Source organism: Diceros bicornis, chromosome X (assembly GCF_020826845.1).
Source record: "Diceros bicornis minor isolate mBicDic1 chromosome X, mDicBic1.mat.cur, whole genome shotgun sequence".
NCBI classification, from domain to species: domain Eukaryota; kingdom Metazoa; phylum Chordata; class Mammalia; order Perissodactyla; family Rhinocerotidae; genus Diceros; species Diceros bicornis.
The window spans coordinates 96,109,494-96,136,905 of NC_080781.1; the positions used below are offsets into that span (position 1 = coordinate 96,109,494).

A 27,412-nucleotide genomic window follows, 5' to 3' on the forward strand; every position below is an offset into this window, starting at 1 on the left:
ATTTTGAGTTCTTGACACTTTCTGTTTTGAAATAATTTTAGTTCTAAAGACGTGTTTTAAAGATAGTGCAAAGAGTTTCTGTATACCCTACATCCAGCTTTGCCTAATAATTATGGTACATTTATAAAAACAAAAAAATTAATATTTATACAATATTATTAACTAAATTACAGACTTTATTCAGATTTCTCCAGATTTTCCACTAATGTCTTTTTTCTGTTCCAGGATTCAATTCAGGATACAATGTTGCATTTAGTTAACATCTCTTTAGTCTACTCTACTATGTGGCAGTTTCTCAGTCGTTCCTTGTTTTTCATGACCTTGACACTTTTGAAGAGTGAAGTATTTTGTAGAATGTTCCTCAATTTGGGCTTTTCTGATGTTTTTTCATGATTAGATTGGGGTTATTGATTTGGGGAAAGAATACCACACAGGTTAAGTGCCTTTTTCCTCACAATGTCAAGGTTACATGATATCAATGTGACTGAACACTGGTGATGTTAACTTTGATCATTTGGTTAAGGTGATGTCTGCCGGTTTCTCCACTTGTAAAGTTACTACTTTTTGCTTTTCGTACTCTAATTTGTTAGAAGCAAGTTACTAAGTCTAGCCCACATTAAAGAGGAGGGAATTAAGCTCTACCTCCTGAAGAGAAGAGTATCAAAGAATTTGTGGATATATGTTTGAAAACAACCACAGTAATTAATAAATATTTGAGGTCAGATAATTTGAGACTATGCAAACGTTCTGTGGATTTTGCCTGTAGCAATTATTACTGTGATGTTCTGTTGGTAATTTTTTATATCCCTCATTTCTTTCTAGATTTAATATCTCAAATTATTCTGTAAGGAAGATTCCCACTCCCCATTTATTTATTGATACAATTATTTGTTTCTATCAGTATGACTCATGGATTTTTAAATCTTTGGGGTTATAATCTAATACGATCATTATTTGTGTTTTTGCCCAAATTGTCCCAGCCTTGGCCATTGGGAGCTCTTTCAGGTTGGCATACCCTCATCTGTTTTCTGCTTCCTTGCTTTCTGGTACTACAAGATGTTCCAGATTCACCTTGTATTTTCCTTTTCCCAGCCCAATAATCAGCCATTTCTCTGGGGAGTCTTGGTTACTTTTATTGTATAACCATATTTCGTAATTAAGGTCTGAGTGCAGGGTGTTCTGGTTGCTACTGGGGTGTCATTGCTTCTAGGACTTGTCAGCTGATAGAGCAAGGACATACATATATGTATACTAGACTGTATATACACGCATATCTACATTTATTTATTGTGTCTATCTCTCTCTCTCTCTCTCTCTCTCTATATATATATATATATATACACACACACACGTAAGTTCATACTGGTACATGTGACTCTAATCTATTACCGCAGGTCCCCGTTTAGCTTTCTCTCCTCTTATTTTTAACGTCTATCTCTGACAGTGAAAACCCTGGTTCCCCTTATGTACAATTTATTTATTATCTATTTAAACCTAGTATATAGTTAAAGTAGTTTCAGAATTTCCATTATATACTCCTGTGAGGAACAAATCTCCCAACCAAAACACAGCATTTATGTACAGTTCTTTTTGTCTTGAGCCTTATAATATCCAGTCAAAACACTGTTTTCCAAAGCAACTTATGTCAGCTCTTTCTTTCCCTACCCTTTTCAGTGAGGTTATGGCATACCTCTGTAATACAGTGAGATTCATTTTCCACAGTGTGCTTTCTATTTAGAGTTCCCCCTACATCTTGATTTATATATTTTTTAATTGGCATAGAGCAAAAGTCACACTTTGTGGTGTGCAGTTCTGTGAAACTTGACACATTCAAATAGTCATGTATCAACCATGACAGTACCATACAGAAGTGTTCTATCACTCTAAAATTTCCCTTGTGTGGCCCCTTTTGTAGTCAACTACTTATCTCATCTCCACCCCTGAAGCCTCTTTTATATCCCTATAGATTACCCTTTACATAATGTCATATAAATGGAATCACACAATATATATCCTTTTGACTCTGACTTCATTCACTTAGCAAAATACGTTTGAGATGCATGCATGTTGTTGCATGAATCAGAAGATTGTTTCTTTTAATCACTGAGTAGTATTCCACTGCACAAATGTACCATGGTTTCTTTATATATTCACCAGTTGTAGAACATCTGAGTTGTCTCCAGCTTTTGGCAGTTATGAGTAAAGCTCCTATGAATATTTACGCACAGGTTTTTGTGGAATATAAGTTTTAAATTCACTTGGGTAAATACCTCGAAGTGGGCTTGCTGGGTTGTATGGTAATTGTATGTTTAACTTTATACAAAGCTGCCAAAATGTTCTCTAAAATGGCTGTACCATTTGGCATTCCCTTCAGCAGTAAATGAGAATTCCTTTTGCTCCACATCCTCACCAGCATTTGCTATTGTGTTGGGGTTTTTTTGTTCGTTTTATGCCATTCTAATAAGTGTATAGTAGTATCTCATTGTAGTTTTAATATGTATTTCCTTCATTACTAATGACGTTGAACATCTTTTCATGTGCTTATTTGCGGTCTGCATATATTCTTTGACAAAGTCTCTGTTCATATCTTTGCCCACCCCCAGTTTTGGGAGATTGTTTTTCTCTTTTTGGATTTTAAGTCATTTGTATCTTCTGGAGGAAAGTTCTTTATAAAATACGTGATTTGCAAATATTTTCTTCCAGTCTGTGGCTTGTCTTTTCATTCTCATAACAGTGTCTCTCATAGAATAAAAACTTTTAATATTTATTATATCCAATTTTTCATGTTATTAGCTCTTGGTATTATACCTGAAAACTCATCATCAAACCCAAGATCATATAGATTTTCTCCTATATTTTCTTCTAGAAATGTTATCATTTTACATTTAGGCCTATGATACATTTGAGTTAATTTTTGTGTAAGATATTATATATAGGTTGAGGTTCAGTTTTTTTGCATATGGATATCTGATATTTCCAGTACCATTTGTTGAAGAGACAATTCTTTCTCCATTGAATTGTCTTTGTACATTTGTCAAATATCAGTAGACTATATTTGTGTGGGTTTATTTCTGGACTTTCTATTCTGTTCTGTTGACCTATGTATCTATTATTTCTCAGTTACCACACTGTCTTGATTAATGTAGCTTTATAGTAAGTTTTGAAATTGGATAGTATGAATCATTCAACTTTTTTCTTCCTTTTCAGAATATTTTGGTTATTGTAGTTTCTTTGACTTTTCATTTCAATTTTAGAGCTAGCTTGTTGATATCTATCAAAAATTGCTCTTATTTTCACTGGGATAAACACCAAATTGAGGAGAACTGACTTCTTAACAATGTTGATTCTTCCAATCCATGAACATGGTGTATGTTTCCCCTTTAAACATCTTTTTTGATTTCTTTTTATCAGTGTTTTTTATTGTTTTCAGTAAACAGGTCCTACACATATTTTGGTAGATTTACACCTACATGATCAATTTTTTGGTGCTATTGTAATGGTATTTTTAAATTTCAAAATACAATTGTTCATTTCCAGTATATAGGAATACAACTGACAAGTTGACCTTGGATCCTGTGACCTTGCTAAACTTACTTATTAGTTCTACAATCTTTCAAAAATTCTTTGGGATTTTCTACATAGACAATCATATTACCTGTGAACACAGTTTTATTTCTTTCTTTCCCATCTGTATGCTTTATACTTCTTTTTCTTGCTTTACTGCGTGGACTAGGACTTCCAGTACTATGCTGAATAAGAGTTGTGGGAGAGGACACCCTTGCCTTGTTCCTGGTTTTAAAGAGTCTCATTGGTGCAGTTAATGATGTCTCATATTTCTCTGAGACTCTGTTCATTTTTCTTCATTCTTTTTTCTCTCTTTTCTTCAGATTACATAAAATCAATGAATCTTAGAGTTTACTAATTCTTTCTTCTGCTAGCTCAAATCTACTGTTGAGCTCCTGTGGTGCTTTTTTTATTTCAATCTTGTACTTTTCAGAATTTCCACTTGTTTCTTTTTATAATATCTATCTCTTTATTATTTTTTTCTGTTTGATGTAACATTGTCATCATACCTGCCTTTACTTCTTTAATCACAGTTTTTTTTTAATTATTTGAACATATTCATATTGGCTACTTTGAAGTCTTTGTTAAATTCAACATCTGTCACTCTCACAGGCAGTTTCTGTTACCTACTTTTTTCCTAATGTGTGGGTCATACTTTCCTGTTTCTCTGCATGTTTTGCAATTTTTTCAGATAATATGTTTTAGCAACTCAGAGTACTGGTCCTCTCCCTCTGGGGCTTATTATTGTTGTTATTTGCTTGTTTGTTTAGTGACTGGCTGGATTATTTTAGTGATGTCTATTTCCTCCCTGCTATGTGAAGCCTCTTATGTTGCTCCTCGGAGGGCATAACATTGGGTGTACCCACATATTTACTCCGGGATGACAGTGGTTTTGGCAGATCTCTCTTTACTCTTTCCCTGAACACAGTTGGCACTCAAGCTCCACTAATAGCTGGTTGATTGCTCTATTGTTTTTGACAATTTGCTGGGGCATAAATTGACCCACAGATTCATGGAATTAAGTTTGAGCTCCTTTTCAGAGATAATTTTTGAGGTCACTGTTTGACATTTGTTTTGACCCCAAGAGGACTCTACTTAGCTATCTCTTTCCCTAATTCTCTGGTAAACTAGCTGGCCTGACAGTTAGCTTATATCTCTGCTGAGTCTACTGAACTCCTCTTAAATTGCTTTTCACCACATCCTCCATTTTTTTTTATTGCACCTGTAGCCTTCAACTTCTCCACATTGTGTGACAAATGAAGTCAGTTCCTTTGGAAAGAGATTTGGAGCTCTCTGTTTTAAAGCCTGCTTCTCCCCTTAGGAAAAATCTTTGAGACAAGGCTCTGATGGGGACAGTGGCACAATTCTTTTTGAGTGACACTTTGCTTTAAGAGCTGTGCACTTGACTGGGGATGGGCAGTACCTTCAGGTCTTTTTGGCTTGCTTCTCCCAAGTAATTAGGGCCCCACTATTCTTAGCACACTGTGCTGGAGGTAAAATCTCCTTCCAATGAATGGAGGTTGGGCAGAAGGGAGCCCCACCTTTCAGCTACACTCACCCAGAACTTAGCCTGAGCAACAGATAACTCAAGGCAGGTTGAGAAGTTCTGTCTCTCCTTGGAAAATACTGTGACCCTCCAAATGTGATCTGGGAGGAGAAGGAGACCTGTGTTCTTGGCTGCACCCTTCTGGAGTGGAGTTTCCATCATGCTGAGCTGGCAGGGAGAAGGAAAGGAGAGAATCTTCGTTCAAATGCCACAGATTCCTATTGTTCTCATTGTTTTAGTAGATTTTCTTAAAGAAATGTTTCTGCGTTTGCTGTATGACCTTAGGACCATTTCTCAAGAATTTAAATGATTGTATTAAAAAAAAAACTTGCAACAATTTCACTGGGGAGTGGGTCCTCAGAGTTCCTCATGTTGCCATGACAAATGTGGAACACCAACCATAGTTATTTTAAATTCCCTGCCTGATAGTTTCAAGATCTGTGTCATATCTGATTCTGGTTCTGATTATTGCTTCATCTCTTCAAAATGTTTTTTTTTTCCTTGTCTTTTTGTATTTCTCATAATTTTTACTTGAAAACTGGATTTTGTATAAGACAGTAATTACTGAGGTAGACTTTATGATTGGAGATGAGCATGTCTTTCCTGCTAAGCTTTTAGTGTGGAAGTTTGCTTTAATCTACTTAGGAGTTGGGCTGAGTTTCATGTTTTCTTCTCTTTTGGCTTTGAGTCTTTCCACTTGGCTTTGCAATTTTCCTTTGTGCTTCTCCTCAGAAAGAGTCTATTTCTTGCTGTCCTCCACTGTTATTTTTTTTTTTCTGGGAAAGATTTGCCCTGAGCTAACATCTGTTGCCAATCTTCTTCTTCTTTTTTTCCTCCCCAAAGTCCCAGTACATAGTTGTATATTCTAGCTGTTAGTCCTTCTACTTCTTCTATGAGAGCTGCCACCACAGCATGGCTACTGACAGATGAGTGGTGTGGTGCCGTGCCCAGGAACTAAACATGGGCCGCCCAAGTGGAGAGCACCGAAATTTAACCACTAGGCCATCAGGGCTGACTCCAGTGTTATTTTTACTCAATGTTTGTTAGTGTGGTGTTAAGGAGAGGGACAGGCATTCTCTGATGTTTTGATCAGGTCTTCATCTTAGGCAAGCACTGTGAACCTGAGTTTTGGTGATATAGCCTTCACGCGTGTTCTTGCCTCTCCTCCAGATATAATGCTGAGCCTAGCACACATGCTTGGCCCCTCCTCTCATAGAGCTTTTTGTTTTGCTGTTTCCTTTCCCTAACTGCAGTGGGTTTCCACCAGTGCCTTCAGGGTATGGGTTTTGTTGTCCTTATTCCTGAAGATTAAGTCTTTTGTTTATTAGGGGAGATATGTCTGGTTGGAATTTCAGCAGTGACTGCTATCTTCCTCTGGTACCATGGGGCAAACTTTCTCAGATTCTTCCTGATCTTCCCTGGGAACATCTAGTGGGGTTTTTGGAATAAAGCCTAAAAGAGATTGCAAGCCCCTTTCTGTCTGTGGCCCCCAGGGACTTCACACTCTCATGCTATCCCTTGCTCAGTCTTTAGCAATTCATTAGTAATTTCTAGCTAAATTTTCTTACTGGTCTACATGGTGTTTGGTGGTGCCTATTCCAGATAAGCAAATGCTTAGGCCCTATTTCTCCCTCCACAAGTCTCTCTCTAGATTTTGAAATAATTGTTTGCCCTATGACCTTGAAGCCAGGTACCTGAGAATTACTGTAAATATTCTATAAGAGCATGGTTACCCTTCGACCTTGTTCCCAACACAGACACAGATAAAAAGAAGTTAATCCATGTATCAGTATAAGCTTGTTAATTTTCTGTTTTCTTGTTTAACTTGAGGGGTGACTCAAGAGTCACAAGGATTTATGAGCTTATTTTTCAGAAGAAAAAGAATGCCTTTAAGGAAGTTACGACCACCAGATAACCAGCCCCCAGCTGCCGCTGATGCCTATAAGTCTGGTTGCCCAAGGGCTTATCTGGAGTGAAAGAAACATGGATTTTCCATTTGTTCCTCTGAAACTCCTCCTCCCAAGCCCTTTAGCTCTATAAAGACCCCCTGCTTTCTTCTTTCATTAAGGCAGATTTGAGAGAACCTATCCTCAGCCTTCTTGTTTTGGCCAATTCAAACAAACCTTTCTCTACCTCCAAGAACTGGTGTCTCAGTGACTGTCTTACTGCACATCTGGCACAGAAACTTGAGATTAACAGATTTGGTATCAACCCTAGTCCTCTAATGGTTTTAAGAAAATTTGTTCTTTTGCAGTTTATCCAACTTTTTTTTCTGTTGTAAGTGTAGGTGGCATTCTTTTCAGCTCCCCATTCAGAGCTGAAACCAAAAATTGTCTTGTTCACCTTACAACATAAATATAACAATTGATTTAAAGTCCCCTTTGGTTCCCATAAACAGTACAAACTCTTTTGCTCTAGTGACTTGCAGTGGACACGTAACTGGGGCATATTCTCTGGAACATTCTTCTCCTTACCCCAAAAGCATTTCTTGGGTTTGGGAGGATAGTAAGGGAGAAGCAAAGTAGATATCTCTTACTATATGGCTGTCCTTAGCAACATTGGCCATTGTCTGTTGGCTCAACATGAACAGGTGATAGGTTCAATAGTCCCCAATGACAGGAACTCTCCTTATTGTTAGTCATAAAGCCTTGCATTTTTTTCATGTCCTCTTTCGCTTTGGGATATGAAGGAGCATTTTGTAGGGATGGAAATAAAACATTTTTTTTCGAGGAAGATCAGCCCTGAGCTAACATCCATGCCAATCCTCCACTTTTTGCTGAAGAAGACCGACTCTGAGCTAACATCTATTGCCAATCCTCCTCCATTTTTACCCCAAAGCCCCAGCAGATAGTTGTATGTCACAGTTGCACATCCTTCTAGTTGCTGTATGTGGGACGCCGCCTCAGCATGGCCAGAGAAGAGGTGCGTCCGTGCACGCCCAGGATTCAAACCCGGGCCGCCAGTAGCAGAGTGTGCGCACTTAACCACTAAGCCATGGGGCTGGCCCCAGAAATAAAACTTCATAGCATAAAATTTTAAAGCATTGCTCCCTTTCAGAGCCAGCTACAACCTGGGTTTGACCAGATAATTTGGGTTTGAAGTAGAAGAGTTAAACCCTTCTCTCAGAGTCCGGTGAAATAGCCCCCAGAACAATAGGGATGGATATGCAGTTAGGACAATAACCCCAACTGACATTGCTCAGACTCCCAGAAGTGCCTTGATTGTTCCTGTTCTAGTAGTTGTGTGGTGACTTCAGTCCTGTATCTGCCTGGTGCAATGTTTCTGATGTTTGAGTCAGCCCAGCCCATAAGTACAGGAGATCCCAGGCAAAGGGAGCTTGCAAAGGCATGTGGTCCTCCAACTCAGGAGCAAATGGTTGTTACCATCTGTCTGAATACCCACATGCACTGTAGGTACAGGCCATGATTTTGGAGCCAAGGCAGTCAAGCTGTGAACTAGCATGAAATGCCTTTTTAAGGCATTAATGGTGGAGGAAGCAACGCCACTGTGAGCCTTGCTCTTTGGGTCTGTCATCTGAAGAATCATTACCAGTATTCTGACATCCTAAAGGATTGGTTGGGCAATATGGTGAAGATAAAATTCAAATTCTTGGGTTTAAGAAAGCAAACTAGTTAAGGATTATTGTCTTAGAGCCAGATAAACCTAGGTTCCAATCTATGTTCTTCCGCTTACCTATATGTGACCTTGCATAAATCACTTACACTCTTTGAGCCTCAGTTCAGTCTCCTATATAAAGGACATAGTATCACCTCTCTCAGAATTGTTTGTCAGAATTAAGAGACAGAGATATGAAAAAATGGACTGTGAACAGCAGTGCTTTATATCACTTCTAGATCACAGTGTAGAAAAATGAGTGTGAGATCTCCATATACTCTTTTTCTCTGCTGCAGTGGTATCATGATTAGTTTGGATCTCTGGGAAACTAGGGGGAGCAGAACCTCTCCATCCTGAATCCTCATGAAGTTTGAGAAATAAACTTGTGTTAAGCCACTGATATTTTGGAGTTGGTAGCTATCCTAGCATAAGCTTAGCCTAACCTAACAAACACATAAATGGTCCTCAGAATTAAGCCACAGAATCACTGGAATGCTTGTTAAAATACACATTATATGTGGTAAAGCTATATTAGGGGGCAGGCAATAGATAGTGGGAATTATGGTGGTAAGAGAGAACTACTCAATTATCATATCAGAGGGTCAATAAATAATGACTAAAGTTAACAAGTCAAGAAATTGCAGTTGCAAGTCATGCATCTGATAAGGGACTTGTGTTCAAAATAGACAATTCTTACAACTCAACAATAAAAAGACAACCAACTCAATATAAAAATGGGTAACAGGTTTGAATACACATTTCTCCAAAGATATATAAATGGCCAATAAGCACATGAAAAGATGCTCAACATCATTAGCCATTAGGGAAATGCAAATCAAAACCACAACGGGATTCCACTTCATACCCACTAAGATGGCTATAATAAAAAATAAAGTCAATGACAAGTGCTGGGGCTAGGATGTGAAGTTGGAACTCGTATACACTGCTGGTGGGATTGTCAAATGCCACAGTTGCTTTGGAAAACAATTTAGCAGTTCCTCAAAAAGTTAAATGTAGAGTTACCACATGACTAAGCAATTCCACTCCTAGGTATTTCCCAAGAAAACTGAAAACATATTTACATGCAAAAAGTTAACACTGCTGTATGATATATGTGAAATTTGTTAAAAGAGTAAATCCTAAGAGTTCTCATCACAAGGAAAAAATTTTTTCTTTTTTTTCTTTTTCTTTTTATTGTATCTATATGAGATAATGGGCATTAACTAAACTTATTCAGGTAATCATTTCACAACATATGTAAGTCAAACCATCATGCTGTTCACCTTAAACTTTTGCAGTGATGTATGTCAATTATATCTCAATAAAACTGGAAATAAATTTTTAAGTAAAAGAAAGAAAAAATTGAAAAAAGTTATCCTTGCTTCTTCCAGCAGAAATGATTAACTAGTGTATCAAATACTACACACTTTTGTTTTTTTTAAACCAGACACAAATACATTAAATTTAGAGTGCCTCTATATAAAAGGAATCAAAGCATTCAAGTGAAGTTAAAGCAGCTTTGGACATAAACATTAGCATGCTCTGATATTATCTACATAATAAACTAAGGCAGAACCATCATTTCTGTACTTGTAAATTTTATAATTTGACTTTTCAATAAAGTTTATCTTAAAAGGCAAAAAAACACAAACCATGTACATGAATGTTCAGTACTGATACATACTACAGTGTGGATAAACCTTGAAAACATGCTATATGAAAGAAGCCAGACACAAGAGGTCATATATTGTATGATTCCATTTATATGAAATGTCTAGAATAGGCAAATCCATAGAGAAGGAAAGTAGATCAGTGTTTGCCAGGTGCTGGGGGGAGGAGAGAATGGGAACACCATTATGTGCTAATGGCTATGAGGTTTCTTTTTAGGGTGATGAAAATGTCCTGGAACCAGGCAATGGTGATGGTTTCAGAACTCTGTTAATATACTAAAAACCACTGAAATGTACACTTTAAATGGGTGAATTTTGTGGTATGTGAATTACATTTTAATAAAGCTGTTAAAAAAATAGCAGCATAAGCATATTATTCAGAAATATGAAGGTAAATATGAGAAGAAACCACAAACATCTATGGTAGTTGCCTCTGGAGAGTGGGAATGTAGAATAGCAAGGCAGACTGCAGTTTTTGATAATAAATTCTTTTACACTATTGGATTTTAATATTCTGTACATGTATCCATTTGATAAAAATAAAATTGAGCTAAAAAAGGACACACACACACAGACAAGTCAAAAGGGATTCTGATACATTGGATCTAAGGCGGGGTCCAGGATTCTGCAAGATAGCTAGGTGATTTTGATGCAGGTGGTCTGCTAGTAGCTAACAAACTTTGAGAAACACTACCATATGCAATGTTACAATCATTTAGCAATGAATTGTGGTATAACCCTCTCCTGCTGTGTTCCTTTTGGAGTTGCAAGTTTCAGTAGCTAAAGAATGACATTACGTGCTCAAGGCTATATATTCAATTAGGGACAGAACTGAGCCAAGAATTAAGGCCTTCTTACTCAATAATTAATGTATTGATTTTTTAAGCTTCTACTATGTAAGTACCAAAATGAGTAAGATAAATTCTTTGGTTTGAAAAGGGCAAGTCTAGTGGGGTAATTATAACAGCTAGAAAATACATTAAGATTTTACAAAGCATTTTTCTACATTTCGTGTCAGGATTAATAAAATTGTAATGTGAGTAGAGGGACCTTTTCTATAGTTCAGTAGGGAACATGGTGGGGATTCAACTCACCAGGGACCCCAGGGAAACCAAAAGTGCTTTGTTACCTTAAGGATTCCAGCCCTGCAGCAGCAGTGGGGCCCTCAGGAGGGTGCAGGACCCATAAGAAGAGGCACAGTGCCCTCAGTCATGGTATTACCCAGGGGAGAGGGGCACCCACATTTCAGCTGTCTGGACTTATTCCTGGGCACAGGTGAGAGCCCCCTCAGCCCTCCCCCAAACGCCTGACAGGGTTCTGGTCTTGCAAGTGCAGGGGAGAGGGCAGGAGCCAACTCAACACAGTTCACACACTCGATACCTCATCTGATCTTCTCCACAGCCCTGGAAGGCAAGTTTTGTCCCCATTTCACAGATGACAAGACTGTCCTTACAGCAATGGGTCTGTAATCACTGCCAGGTTGATTCCTCAAGCTTTGAGTCCTAGAGGTAATCAGAGTTTTATGCATCATTTACATCCTGACACCAAGAATTTTTAAGTGCCTCCACTGCCTTCATAAGCTCACTGAACAGTTATTTTGATTGCTTGGTATGTATTTTTCTATTTTTTAATCTTTTATTATTTATTGTATGACAAAATTAATCTGTGTTTTTTAGGGAAAAAAGTACAGATGAGAAAAAGGATAATCTCTTCCACTGCCACCACACAGAGAAAACAATTATTTCTCTTTTGATCTACTCAGTTTCATAGTTTTCCCTGTGCATGGACGTATTATGCAACTTTTTTTTTTTTTCAAAAATGGGCTGATGCTGTATATGCGGTTCTGAAAACTGTTTTCTCTTTATTGTTATTTTACAATGTACCATGAACATCTCTTCCATGCACATGGGTGAAAATCCCCTACTCACAGACAGAGCACTGTAGTTGGATCAAAAGGCTGCTGGTAACAAGAGTGACACCTAAAGCAAAGTATCAGCTTAAGGTTAAAGCACATAGCCTGGCAAATGCCTGCCAGGGAAAGCAGGGTTGGCAATATTCCCATCAGAGAAATCAGAATTAGAGGCCAAAGGCATTAAACATATGGAACGTCTTCTAAGTCCTTCTGGCCCCTACCTCCGCCCCTCACTCCCCTGACACCTCGTTGGCCCCTTGGGGCGAATGGATCCTGTACATCTCTTTGCATCCAATGAAAACCACCCATTTTCTGTTTTTTCCTTAGCTCTTCCTGAGCCCTTGACATATCTCCACATTCTCTCATCATCTCCTCACCGCCCAAATGCCTTTCCTGTAGGTCCTCCTGATAGTCCTTGGGGGAGTCGTCCGTCCCCCTGTCGGTTTTTCTTTTTGCTTTCCGGGGCACATAATCTTCAGCCGGGCGCTTTTCGGCAGCCCGCGACTCACTCACCGGCTTTGCCTGGGATTCTGGCTTGCCCTCGCCGCCGTGTGGTTTTCCCTCATCTTCAGACTTGCCCTGTGTGTCCTGCTTTCCCTCATCTTCCGGTTGTGCCTCATCATCTGGCTGTCCCTCATTCTGGAGCTTTCCCTTGTGCCCTGGCTTCCCCTCCACTTCCAGCTTTTCTTCCTCATCTGACTTTCCTTCATCTTCGGTATCTACTTCATCTTCTGGCTTTCCCTCATTTTGTAAGTTTCCTTGATTTTCTGGCTTTCCTTCATTTTCTTTGTAGACCCTTTCCATGTTGAGATTTTTCCCTCCTTTGCCTGTCCTAGGAGACAAAGAGGAAACAAAGGTGACTGAGGACTTAGGTGGTGGAATACAGGTCCTGATAGTACTTGCCTTTATGATTTAAGGTTTTCCCCACCCTACCCCAACTTCCAGGTGCACTCCCACCCATACATTTTTTCCTTTCCTTTTCAAACATGTTTACATAAGCCAACCTTGCAGAAACTTCCACAGGCGCTTCCCCCTACATTTAAGTGGGGCATGCTGAGAAGTGTGTAAGAGCAGGTTTGTCCCCAAACTTTGCTCTGGCCTTGTCTATGCCCATAACAATTTTAACTGGATAGTCCCAACTTACACTGACCTACAGGCCAGTTCCTTTTTTCTCTTGCCTGTAGTTGTAAGACTTACAGAACTGCAGACACAGCAGAACAATGGTCAGTTCTCAGATTTTAGGGCTACTCTAATATCCTCAAGGGGCTTCACAGAGTATCTCACGTCCTTGTTCTCCCCTTTATCCTCACCAGCCATCAAGCACCATGTTTTCTTAGCATCCAGAGGCCATGTGTTCTGAGACTGCAATAAGGAGGCTTGGAGGAGGGGTGGCAGCTAGTGGCCTCTCCAACTTCTGCTCAGGCTTAAGTCACTCCTACTCCCAGGGATTCTGGGGCAGTTGCCCTCACCCACTGACCTGCGCTGATCCTGCAGGTCTTTCCTTTTCTTGTCTGGGTTGGTGCCTACAACCACAGACCCGAAGACCTGTAGAGAGACAGGAGACAAATGGTGAATGAGTGACTGAGAAGTGAATGACTGGCAACTGGGACACTGATTCTTTTCAGACTCTTGTTGTCAAAATTTTACCAACTTCTGCTGCCCCCTTGACCTTTCCTTTGCTTCCCTGATCCCCCTCTACAGCCCCTCCCTAACAGCCTCCATTTTTCTACCACTGGACAATGGCAGAGAAAGATTATTTCCAAAGTGTTTCTATGTTTCTGAATCCTCCTCCCAAATTTCTGTCTCACTTTTGCTTGCACTAAAATGAGTGAGGCTCAGGACAGGGATGTTCAGAAAGCAGATCCTGCTGTGCTCAGGTCTCTGCCTCCCAACCCACCCCCACTCCACGGTGCCCAGATTGTACAAAGCCCACCACTTCTCTGAAAATGGTGATGGTAGAGTCAGGGGGCAGGGCAGAAATGTCCAGAGCATTCCTGCCACCCCCTCCCTCTTCACATACACAGAAAGACCACATATTTCTGCAATGCAAGAGACAAATTATTTCCAAATTCAGTAAAATTTTTTGGTCCATGTTACCTCCTCTCAACCCTACCTAATTCAGAAGCCACATCTCCACAATGCGGAACTGATCTCCAGACTGAACCTCTGTCCCCCTCCTCTGCTCTTCTTCCCCGGACTCCTCTGGCCCTCTACCCCCACCCTGCAGCCCACAATTTCCGGCTCCAAAATCGATGGAATGTGGAGAGAGAATGCAGGCCTAGCCAGGGGTCGGCCCTCCCCATCCCAGGCTCACAGGCTGCTGTGCCCTTCTTCTGCGGCCCGGCAGGGATCAGGCCATTTCCGCGCCATCCCTGGCCCCCGGCCCTCTACCTCCATCAGAGGTGGCTGGCAGATTGCCTGCCTCCTAGGAGATCCCAACTGGTACCCATTCTCAACCCCTGGCCCCTTTCCATCTCCTCCCACAAAGCCCTTCATTTCTTGCACCATACAGATGGGCATCAGGGAAGAGGTAAAGAGAATCCAGTCCTGGATCTGCTCTGGTCTTTGCTCTCTGACACCCCCACTCCACGGGTCCGCAGCCGGTGCTGGATTTGTAGCCATCCCAGGGAGATGCCTCCTTTTCCTCACATTTCTTTCTGCCATAAACCCGCACTTATCCAGGGAAATAAGAAATGGTACCCAGACCTCTCCCCCAACACTCACACAATTTTCTGCGCCAAAATGAATGGGGATGGGAAGGAGATGGCATCTGGAAAGCAGACCGGATCCTCTGTAGCCTCTGGCCGTTACCACCCTACCCCAGGGGTCCCCACCCCCTCCGTCTTTTACCGACCTGCAGGGCTACAGGGCAATTGACCCCTGTCTCTCAGTCTAAAATCTATCTTCCTCCACGGAAATAGGGAGCTGGTACCTGGAGGAGAGGGACTTCTGTACACGTCGGCTCCTGATCACGTGAGGGAAACGTCACCAGTGGGCTCGGGTCCCTAGTTCCCCTCCCACTAGTAGAAAGTGCGTCAGGAGCCAGCCCACTTCTTCCTTTCACTAGCCCCCTTCCGCCTCGCCCCCCTTCCGTCCCCTCCCCTTGCAGCATGAGGCCATGTCACTCATTTTGGTCTTCGCAAATCCCAGAGGTCAAATGTGGCCCCTTCTCCCTGTGGTATGTTTTTGTTCTGTCTTATCAGGGAGGGGCTGCATCTTCTCCTAGGGCTACTGGTCATTGGTACATCTCCGAGAAATTTTTTTTCTTTCTCTCCTTTGATCTCAAAGCACCTGCCCCCTCAATCTACTTCTCCACTCAGCCACTGCTCATTCCTCCTGTCCTCTGTACCTTCATATAATAGGTACAGGGTGGATTGTCAGGTAGGGAAGCAGGTAGTTGAAATAGGGATTTTATATTATTCTAAATTTTTTTTCAGTTTTATTTAATTTACTTCCCTCAGCATGTGTTATTCTTATAAGCAAAAAATTAAATAAAGCTATTTTCATTTGAGGGAAAGAACGTGTTTAATATACAGGAAAAAAACAAGATTACAAAATTCTGAGACCAAGTTAAGTTCATAACATTAATTTGTACTGTATAGAAAATGGATTCAATTGCCTACATACAAAAGAATTTTTTTTTAATTTTCATAAATAGCTGACTCTGTCATGTTCTACTAAAAACACCTGTATTTAATGTTCCCAAACAACGGCTGAGTGCTCAGTAGACTTGCTGGAATATGACTGCTGACACAATATCAGTCTTGAAAATTTCGCCCATGGCGATTTTCATTTAGAGATTTAGCTGTAGGCAAAGGCAGCTGAGGATCTGAGGGATGCAGACATGGTCTGATCTTCCCTGCCCTGTCAAGAAGGGAGGAATATGCTGTTTCCTGACCCCTTCTCACCTTCCAGAGCCTCTCATCCTTTGCATTCAAGCACTTGACTGTTGCTTACTGAAAAAATATACATGGAGAGGTGACCAAGGTGGTGACCTAAGTAAATGCCTTTGGCTCCTTCTCTCCCTCTCCCAAATTCCCACAGAGGTAACTCAACCCCAGCAGAGATATGAATGCTGTTCTGACAACTGGAAACCAGAACAGATCCCTTCTATATCCCTGCAGCAGATGGTTTCCATAAAGCCTGGGGAAGTGATTGTTGGGGGAAGAGCCTCCAGACCTACCTGCTCTCTGCCCTTATTCACAGTGCCTAGGTGGAAGCTTCCTTGACCTTATCAGGCCTACCGCCTGACTTAGGTGGCGCAGCCTGCTGGGTGTCTTAACTGCCAGTCCACACCCACCCTCACGTCCTCTCAGCCAGATTTAGGCCAGTGTCTAAAGAACTCTTACATGCTGACCATACTGATTGACCTAGACCAGGTGTTTTCAACTTAAGAAGTCTGGGGACCACCTGAAATGGTATGCAAAGTTGCATATGTTTAAGAGATAGTAGAGTATGTACACTAATGAAAAGAAGATCTGTACCCTAGGAACCTGGGAAACCCTGATATGGGAGCAGATTGACATCGTGAAGAAGCAGAAGCTATGAGGTAGAGAAAAGACAGAGAGGAGAAGGAGAGGAAGCTACTTGGGAATGAGACAGAAAGGGGAAGAGACAAATGGCAGCTGAGCTATGTTAAAAGGAATGCAGTTACTTCTTGGGTTCCGGCATTCTTAACTAGAGAAACCTATGAATTCCCTGGAATTATGTTCAAAATGATGTGCATGTGTGTGTGCTGGGGGAGGGATAGGATATATACATTTTTACTGGGTGTGTACATTTACCTAGGATAGGATCCGTTGCTTTCATGAGATGCTCAAAGAGGTATGTAATATAAAAAAATTGAAGGCCAAATGGCCTAGAGAATGTACTTTTTTTTTTTTTTTTTTTTCTTTTTTTTGTGAGGAGATCAGCCCTGAGCTAACATCCGCCAATCCTCCTCTTTTTTTGCTGAGGAAGACGGCCCTGGGCTAACATCGGTGCCCATCTTCCTCCACTTTATATGGGACGCCGCCACAGCATGGCTTACCAAGCAGTACTTCGGTGCGCGCCCGGGATCCGAACCAGCGAACCCCGGGCCGCCGCAGCGGAGCGCGCGCACTCAACCGCTTGCGCCACCGGGCCGGCCCCGAGAATGTACTTTTATATACACCTTTTTTCAACTAGGACTATCTTTATTTTTTTAGGAGAAATTAACATAACATAAAAATTAACCATTTTGAAGTGTACAACTCAGTGGCATATAGTACATTCACAATGTTGTGAAACCATCACCTCTATCTAGTACCAAAACATTTTCATCAACTGCAAAAGAGACCCCATATCCATGAAGCAGTCACTCTCAGTTCTCCCCTTCCCCCAGTCCCTAGCAATGACTAATCTGCTTTCTGTCTCTATAGAATTATCTATTTTGGATATTCCTTATAAATGGAATCATAAAATATGTGACCTTTTGTATCTGGCTTTTTTTCACTTGGCATAATGTTTTCAAGGTTCATCCACATTGCAGCATGTACAGTATTTCATTCATTTTTATGGCTGAATAATATTTCATTGCATGTCCATATCATATTTTGACTTTATTCATTCAAATGTTGACGGATACTTGGGTTGTTTCCACCTTTTGACCATTGTGAATAGTGCTGCCTTAAACATTTCTGTGTAAGTATTTGTGTGAATGTATGTTTTTGTTTTTCTTAGGTAGATATCTAGGAATGGAATTGCTGGGTTATATGGTAATTCTATGTTTAAGTTTCTGAGAAACTGCCAAACTGTGTTCCACAGTGGCTGCAACACTCTGCATTCTTTCTAGCAATGTATGAGGGTTCGAATCTCTCCACATTCTTGAAAACAATTGTTAATTTCCATTTTTTGATTTTTGTAATTCTAGTGGGTGAGAAGTGGTTTTGATTTGCATTTTTCTATTGACTAATGATATTTAGTATCTTTTCATGTGCTTATTGGATATTTAAGAAGAAATATCTATTCAAGTCCTTTGCCCGTTTTTTAACTGGATTGTTTGTCTTTTGGTTGTTGACTTGTAAGAGTTCTTCATATATTCTGGATACAAGACCCTTATTGGATATATGATCTGCAAATATTTTCTCCTTTTCTGTGGATTGTCTTTTCACTTTCTTAACAGTGTCCTTTGATTCACAAAAGTTTTTTAATTTTTATGAAGTCCAATGTATCTATTTTTCTTTTGTTGTTCATATCTAAGAATCCATTGGTATCACATCCAAGAATCCACTGCCAAATCCAAGGACATGAAGATTTACCCCTTTGCTTTCTTCTAAGAGTTTTAAAGTTTTAGCTCATATATTTAGGCCTTTGATCCATTTTGAGTTAATTTTTGTATATTGTGTGAGTTAATTTTTTATAGCTGTAAATTTAAAGATTCTTTTGATGGCAGGACACAACACTGTCACCAAAATAGATACAAAGCAGAACTCTTTGTTACTTATAGCTCCAAAAGAGAAAAAGCTGCCAGGCAGGGCCACACTGGGTTAGTCCTGGATAATGGCAAGTTGGATCTCTAAGGGGCAGCTTATGTATTACAAGTGGGGTGAGATTAGCTAGATTTCTCTGGCTCCCTGTGGACTGGCTAATTTGAATAATTTCTCAGTCTCCAGGGTATAGAGATTGTCCCTAGTTGTTTGGTACCCAGCCCCTGATTAGGGTTGGAGCAGTGTCTCAGAGTGTGAACGCCTGATCAGGGAAGTGGTTGGAGCATGGACTTCATCAGCTGCTCAAGAAGGTACTTGACTGGCCTCTAGCCAGGGTCTCAAAATTGAGTCAAGACAGCATTTTTACAAAAAATATATTACAATTGATACCTTGATGTCTTGACATCCCTTTTGAGCTTGATTATTTGGGATATTTGAGTGGTCTGAATAGTTGAGGAGACTCACAGAGAATAGGGCATAAGTTGCCCTAAACAGCATAGAAAACATTTTATTATGAAAGCATGTAGGAGGAAAACAAGTGGAAGAATAAGGAGTCTTTGTAGGCCAGGTATAACCAAGTTCCTTATTTATAGGGCATTAGCCCAGAAACCAGATTTGAAATTTTCAGGGTCTTTAGTAAAACATCTTTGGTAAAGTTTTAAAATGTGTTATAAGTGCGAATTATACATTTATATGACAAAAATATCTTGGTGACAAGTCCAGTAGTTATGCTGTTGGAAGGTATCAGTTTACTAAACTGATAGTTTAGTAAACTATATGGAAAAGGTTAGTGGTATTTATAGCCAAGGAGAAGGGACAATTGTAGTGTTCATGGTCGGAGATACAGTACAGGAGATAATGGTGAAAAGTTGGAGGGGAGGAGTAGGACAAAGTGCTGGGGAGTGGGAGGTTCTCTCACTAGGTGGCTGAGGTGTGGTCTAGGAGATAGTTGCTTCCTGAAGAAAGCAATAATCTCCATTAATTTTTAGAATGGCATTAATAGTAATAACTTTTATAAGATTTACTTTTAGGCATAGGAGCATAGAGGTGTCTTTTGGCAGAGAGCAAAGCATATATCAGGGTCATGAGTTAAGTATGCGATGAACTTGGGAAATGTAATAGAATCACTAATATCAAAGGAAGAAAAGCAATAAACATATTGTGTCCAATTTGTCAGTATCTTAGGAAAGGCAGCGCATAGGCATTGCTGGGACGATGGTCTCAGTGTCTGGGATGAAGTCTTCCTCTGTGGAGGGAGCAAAGTCATCTCCAAGGGTGAGGTCTTAGACTAGGACAATATCATCTGAAGAAACATCATCTCCAGCAGTGAGCTTCTGGGTTGGGGTTGATGTCATCTGGGATGTGGGCCTGTGTATCCTTTCCAAGTGGATATCTACTTGGGTTGATGAGTCACGTTTTTGTGGCTTTTTGGTATTATAAGGAGGCTTAGATGCTTATAGAATTTGAAGGCAATGTTGGGCCTAGGAGCTTGACTTGCAAATTTTTTTAGATTGTGTAAGTTATTGTAACATGAAATTTGCCCTTTTAACCATTTTTTAGTATACACTTCAGTGGCATTGAGTACATTCACATTGTTGTGCAACCACCACGACCATGCATCTCCAGAACTTTCTTCATCTTCCCAAATTGAAATTCTGTACCCATCAAACAATAACTCCCCATTCCTCTCTCCCTTCAGCCCCTGACAAACACAACTCTACTTTCTATCCCTAGGAGTTTGACTGCTATAGATTTTTGTATAAATGAAATCATGCAATATTTGTCTTTTTCTGTCTGGCTTACTTCACTTGGCATAATGTCTTCAAGGTTCATCCATATTGTAGCATGTGTCAGAAATTCATTCCTTTTTAAAGCTGAATAATATTCCATTTTATATATATACTACATTTTATTTTTCCATTCATCTGTCGATGGACAACTGAGTTGTTTCCACCTTTTTTTCTCAGTTTTATTGAGAAATAATTGACATACATCATTGTATAAGTTTAAAGTGTACAGCATGATGGTTTGATTTACATATATTGTGAAATGATTACCACAATGGGTTTAGTTAACATCCATCATCTCACATAAATGCAACAAAAAGAAAAGAAAAAAAAATCCTCCTTATCATGACAACTCTTAAGATTTACTTTCTTAACAATTTTCCTATATATTATACAGCAATGTTAACTACAGTCACCATGCTATACATTACATCTCCATGACTTATTTATTTTATAACTGGAAGTTTGTACTTTTTGACCACCTTCACCCATTTCATCCCTGCCTCTGGTAACTGCAAATCTGATCTCTTTTTCTGAGTTTGTTGGGGTTTTTTTTCCCCTAAATTCCACATATAAGGGAGACCATTCAGTATTTGTCTTTCTCTCTCTGACTTACTTCGCTTAGCATAATGCCTTCGATGTCCATCCATGTTGTTGCAAATGGCAGGATTTACACGTTTTTTTATGGCTGAATAATATTCCATTGTACACACACACACACACACACACACACATATATATATACCACAACTTCTTTATCCATTCATCCATTTATGGACACTTAGGTTGTTTCCATGTCTTGGCTGTTGTAAATAATGCTCCTATGAACATGGGGACACAGATATCTTTTCGAGTTAGTGTTTTTGTTTCCTTTGGATATATTTCCAGAAGTGGAATTGCTGGATTATATGATAGTTCTATTTTTAATTTTTGGAGGAACCTCCATACTGTTTTTCATAGTGACTGTACCAATTTACAATCCCACCAACAGCGCACGAGGGTTTCGTTTTTCTCCACAAACATACCAGCATTTGTTATCTCTTGTCTTTTTGATGACGGCCATTCTAACAGATGTGAGGCAATATCTCTTTGTTAATGTGCTATTTGTTTCCATTTGTCCCATCTATTCTTTATTCTCTTTTTCCTCTAACATTTTTCGACTGTTTTGAAGATTCCATTTTATCTCATATGTCGGCATATTAACTACAACTTTTTTCATGGTTGTTTTAAGTCTTATAATATACAGTTTTAACATTTCAGAATCTATCTTCAAGTGATACCAATATATACAATAAGAACTTTAAAATTGTGTCCTTCCATTCCCCCTCTCCTGGCCCTTGTGCTATTATTGACACAACTTTTACTTCCACATATGTTATAAATCCTACAATACACAGTAAGCTGGGGACAATCAGAAGGCTCATGTTATTTGTTTCCCTCTCAGGGAACTTTGCCCTCCACTGTCTGATGTTCAATAACTGAAAACTGTGGTTTCATATATTTTGTCCAGCTTTTAGTTGTTTCCGTTAGGGAGGTAAATCCAGTCCGTTACTCCATTCTCATTTGAAGCATAAATGTGGCTTGATGTTTTAAATGACAATTAATCATGAAGGCTTTATTTCACTTCTAACCAAAGTTCATTTCCTATGCTATCTAGATTTCCTAGAAAAGTCCAGTGTCTGTGCACTCTCCCTGCTCTGTCTCTGGCTAGAAAGTTCGAACTGCAGTGTTTCTTTGCTCACAAGGTGGCCCTTAAGTTTATTTTCTGAATTTCCTTCAATGGACTTGAATTTTTTAAGGAAAAAAAACTGATTATTTCTATTCAAAAGTTATGAGATATTATCTGTCTCAAAATTATCTCAATTTTCTTAGAAATACATAAGGATTCAAACATGTATATTTGTTTATCATTTGCTAAATACCATTAGATCCATACTTATCTTGTTCAGTTTTTCATTCATCAAATATCTACTAAATGTACATGGTGTGCTAAAACTCCAATGGCCCAATCCATATCTACATTTCAAACCTCCTTCTTGAACATCCTTTTTCTTTGAGAACCAGGGAACACTCCCTAATCTCATTGCCTTCCCTTTGCTAGATTTTTAGGTATTTATGGCAAGAATTTGTCTATCACTTTTGTGGAGAATGGCCACTCTGAGGATGAAAAAGACGCTCACCACATAACATATAGAAATGATATAAATAGGCAAATGGAGCCAGAACCTTCGATATGGCTGTTCCCCCCAAGGGAACCTCGTGCCCTGTTCCCTTACTGCCTTTTGCTCACCTTCTGCTGGTTGTTTGTTGCCTGAGCATTTTATGTGGAGCCTGATCACTCACATGCTACTCCCTCAGATGCCGTTTCAGATCCAAACATTCTGTTCAGAGCCAAGGGAAGCTGGTTAGTACAGGGCTCTCTCTCCAGAGACTAGAATCCTAAACCCATCCTTCTCTGAGGTTGACAGAGCAACTTGGATCTGCCTATACACAAAAGAGATGTACACTTTTCTGGCCATATGCATGTCTACCCTTCTATCACGATATGCCATGGGTTCACATGTGAGCATCCAGTTTCTTTTCATGAACTACTAAATGTTCTTAGGCCAGTGAAGCCAGGATACTTCTGTTTTCCACAGAAGCTGGTGCTAACACTGGCAATCAAAGAGTATGAAGTGTGGTAGGGCATAAGCCTCTCTGTTCATCCGTTTTCATGCCTTTTCAACTTTAGCCTTTCTCTTTATAAACTTCTATTGTGCATGAATATGCCTTGTGTCTCAAGCACCTAGAAGAGGGAGGGCTTTGAAATTGCTTAGGCATCTTATTCATGATGTCTGGGGTTTGCTGTGTTACATGATGTTTTCACCTGCCTATCCACCTTTCCCTGTTTTCCTAAGTGCTATTGTGATGTTGTAGTCTAGAGCAAGGGTTGGCAAACTTTTTCTGTTAGGGCCAGATAATAAATATGTAGGCTTTGCAGGCGGCCATACTGTTTCTTTTACAACTATTCAACTCTGCCACTGTAGTGCAAAACCAGCCATAGACATTATATAAATTAATGAGTATGACTGTATTCCAACAAAACTTTATGGACACCAAAATTTGAACTTCATATACTTTTTATACTTCACAAAGTATTCTTGATTTTTTTCAACCATTAAAAATGTAAAATTTAGTCTGAGCTCATTTTCCAATAAAATAATCAGTAGGCTCGATTTGGCTCATGGGCTGTCCTTGGCAACTTCTGTGCTAGAATCCTAACTTCTAAGTTTATTTCTACAAGACTGTCTTCATACATATGTATCTCACCTACTTAGCACACTCCAAGGCAACATCATTATTAGGTTTATATTTTTAAATAAGAGATCCAGAGGTAAGCTAAAACTGACATTCTGTCACAGTGTTTAGTAAGTGCTCACATTGCTTTTATCAGGTGATCAGCTCTTTCATTAAGTAATATGTGTTCAGTTTTGAAAAATAATACGAGAATAAAAATTATTCATATTTCTACCATAAAGAGATGAACACTTTACCTTTTTACTTTATATACTCTTAGACTGTGTGTTCATATATAGAATATATCAGATTTGAAGTAAAAAAGACTACAGAGAATGTTTTTTTAAACTGCTTTATTAACTTCACAATATATAATGAGCATCTTTCCATGCAATAGGTAAAACTCCCTTGCTTACAGAATCTTACAGACTGGGTCAAAAACACAACATTCAATTAGAAGCTGGTAATAGGAGACCCACCAGAAACGAGTAACACCAAAAGGTTTATAACAAAAGTATATCACAAACATGTAAGTTTAGGAAGCAGGTGTCTCCCTATCAACATCAGGGAAAACATCAGCATTCAAGGCATAAGGCAAAACTCATCATGATGGTCACGGTGTGGGGGGTCAGTGCTAACTGCCCGCAAACTATGACTCAACTGCTTTTCCCTTAGCTTTTCCATCAGCTCTCTCACCTCCTCCCCAATCCTTTCCATATTCTCTTGTCTCACCCTTGCCTGCGGCTCTCCAAGCCTCTGGATCATGTCCCATCTACACTGCAGGATGGGCTGCCTAACACGGAACCGCCTACGATTTCCTCTAAGCACACAATATTCACCAGCTTCCAAAGGGAGGGCCCAGCGCTCGACTTTATTAGCATCTTGCTCCTTTTCATCCTTTTTTTCATTTTCCTGCTTGGTATTTGCCATGTTGAGATTTTCTACTGCTGCTTCCTCTTTGGACGCCATTGCTCCTAGGAGACAAGAGACGAGAGAAGGGGCTATTTTCTTGGTCGGCTGATCAGCACCGAGGACAGAGGCCCTACTACGCACCTTTTAAGATTCAGAGCCCTGGATTCCAAAGACTTTTTTAAATTTCATTTTTCCCACCTGAGAGGCTCCCTACGCCCTCTAGGGGGCCCCCAGTCCGAGCTCTCCCCCCTCCCTCTCGCTTCTCTCCCCTCCCCTCCCTCGCCCCAAACCCACCATTTTCCTTGCCGATCCATCCCCAGGCCCCTGCAGGCACCAAAATGGAGGACGGGCTTGGGGAGAGGACTTGGGGTCTCAGGGCTTTCCACACGTTCCCCACCCCCGTCCCCGCCACTGTCCCCGCACCGACCTGGGCCTATCCTTGCCGTCTCCTCCTCTTCCCGATTCTCGCCGCGAGCGCGCCGCCGCGACACTCAGACCCGCAGACCTGCAGAAGGCCGGGCTGGGGCAGCGGGGGCGGGAGCTGCTGCAGCCAAGCGCTCGGCGCCGACCGGCCACCGCCACCGCCCGGCCCCGGCCCCCCGGCCTGCGTCTCCTGCCCCCAGCCCAGATGTCCGTGCCAGCCGCCCTCCCGCGCGCGGACCACCATTTTCTACACCAAGAAGGACGGGGGCGGGGCGGGGTGTCGCCAAAGCTCGCGGTGGTGCGGGAGGCAGGTGTTTCCGAAGGCTCGTCGCCTCGGGGCCGTGCAGCCCTCCACACAGGAAAGGCCCACCATGTTCTGCGGCCAAACGCGGGGCCGCGGGGACGTGGGGCTGCGGTCTCTGCGCACCTGCACCCGGGGCAGCCGGACCCCCTGGCAGGGTCCGCAGGCCGTGTCCGCTCTCCCGCGCCAACCCCAGGGAGCCCCCTCCGGATCCCTTACCTGCTGCCCCTCCGCCTCCTACTTTTCGTGGCCACCCCCCGCCCGCCCGCCCGCACGGCCTCAGGGCTACCGGGAGCAGAGACCGAGAAGGCAGCGAGTGACGCCGGGTCTGACGCCAGCGCGAGGCGCGCGAGTCAGCGTGGGCCGGTCACGTGAGGCCTCCGTCCGCGCGAGCGGCAGAGCCCCTCCCGCCCCGCGGCGTCGCGCCGAGTCAGTCGGTCCGCGCGCCTCTCCCGGCCCACCTGCCCTCCAGCACCATCCTGGGCTCTAATGCGCGCCCTGCTTTGTGTATTCCTGGGCTTTTCTCCGCCTGCCCGGGAAGGGCAGGATCTTCTCAGGAGGCTCTTGGCCATTGCCACTTCTTCTCTGGGGACTTGGCTCTTCCCCTCCTCTGCTCCCAAGATAAGCCTCCTTCCACATGCTGTCCTTTCTGCTGCCAATGCTCTCCATTTTCCTTCCACTAAAATGCACAGTTGTGGTCTAGTGGTTAAGATTCTGCACTCTCACCGCGGTGGCCACGGGTTTTTTCCCCATCAGGGAACCACATTACCCATCTGTCCCTCTGTTGGTTGTCATACTGTGGCACTGGGTGTTGCTGTGATGCTGAAAGCTATGCCATGGGTATTTCAAATACCAGCAGGGTCCCTCATGGTGGACAGGTTTCAGGGGAGATTCCAGATTAAGGCAGACTAGGAAGATATACCTGGCATTCACTTCTGAAAATATTGGCCATGAACCACCTTTCGAATAGCAATGGAGCATTGGCTGGAACATAAGAGGATGGCGCAAACAGACCAGGAAGGGTTCAGCTCTGCTGCACATAGGGTTGCTAGGAGTTAGAATAGACCCTACAGCACTAACAACAACAAAAAATGCCTAGGAGATGTATGCCAGGAAAAGAGCCTAGGAGAGTGTATTTTTAATAATATCTCTCTCTTGTTTCTTTTATAGTAAACAAAAAAATATACTTCTTTAAAAAGAACAAAAGAAATAAAGTTATTTTTATTTAAAAAACAAGATTATAGTTGGAAAAAACCCCAACCACCTGTCTCTTCTAATAAGTCATTATATAAATATAGCCTCTACAGGCAACTACTTTTTTAGAACTTGGAAAAGGATGGGGCAGCTGATGGCTTCCTTTCTGAGGGGCCCTAGATTCATGAGGCCCTTCCATGAGGTGAGCCAATGAGTGTGTGATGCCACAGAGCCTTGTTGGATTTTCAGAACTAAAACAACAAAAAAAACTCACAAATTTCTGGTTCAAAAGGCAATAAGTATGTCTTTATTTGCAAATAGCATGATCATGTATTTAGAGAATACTAAGAGATCTACAATAAACCTATAGAACTAAGAATTTAATTTATCAGGATTGCAATTATAGATAGATATACAAAAGCTCAATTGTATTCGTGTATGCTAGTAATTAATAATTGGAAATTGAAACTGTGTGTATGTGTATATAAATATATATACATAATATATGATAGCTTCCAAAAACGTGAAATACTTGGGGATAAATTTAAGAAAACATGTAGAAAATGTATATATGGAAAACTACAAAACACTGCTGAAAGAAACTAAAAATCAAAATAAATGTAAAAATAAACCATGGTCCTGTATCAGGAAATTCAGTACTGTTACAATATCAATTCTCTTCAAATTGAGCTATCAATTCAGTGGAGTCAAAATCAAAATTGCAGGCAGGTGTCTTTGTATAACTTGACAAACCTATGCCCAAATT

The 27,412-nt window shown here is 41.0% G+C and overlaps 2 protein-coding genes across 5 annotated transcripts; both read right to left on the bottom strand.

The window, feature by feature from the left end:
* Positions 1-9,904: 9,904 nt before the first annotated feature.
* On the bottom strand, positions 9,905-15,253 carry TCEAL5 (transcription elongation factor A like 5). Of its 4 annotated transcripts, none has more exons than XM_058536403.1 (3): positions 15,162-15,253; positions 13,618-13,852; positions 9,905-13,139 (listed from the first exon to the last, which is right to left on the bottom strand). In XM_058536403.1, exons 2-3 carry the CDS (start codon positions 13,632-13,634, stop codon positions 12,488-12,490), a joined length of 669 nt encoding a protein of 222 aa, XP_058392386.1. In that variant the 5' UTR covers positions 13,635-13,852; positions 15,162-15,253; the 3' UTR covers positions 9,905-12,487. The 4 variants fall into 4 exon arrangements, with proteins under 4 accessions (XP_058392386.1, XP_058392388.1, XP_058392385.1 ...); XM_058536405.1 differs by having other exon boundaries at positions 9,905-13,134; positions 13,785-13,852; positions 15,032-15,241; XM_058536402.1 differs by having other exon boundaries at positions 15,032-15,241.
* An 8,899-nt stretch (positions 15,254-24,152) lies between these two features.
* LOC131401267 (protein BEX1-like) lies at positions 24,153-25,766 on the bottom strand. The gene is made up of 3 exons (XM_058536406.1): positions 25,672-25,766; positions 25,156-25,248; positions 24,153-24,790 (listed from the first exon to the last, which is right to left on the bottom strand). Exon 3 carries the CDS (start codon positions 24,783-24,785, stop codon positions 24,399-24,401), a length of 387 nt encoding a protein of 128 aa, XP_058392389.1. The 5' UTR covers positions 24,786-24,790; positions 25,156-25,248; positions 25,672-25,766; the 3' UTR covers positions 24,153-24,398.
* Positions 25,767-27,412: the final 1,646 nt, after the last annotated feature.

Bases quoted from the DNA above. Each gene is read 5' to 3' on its own strand.
- LOC131401267 (XM_058536406.1), bottom strand. From the start codon at position 24,785: ATGGCGTCCAAAGAGGAAGCAGCAGTAGAAAATCTCAACATGGCAAAT.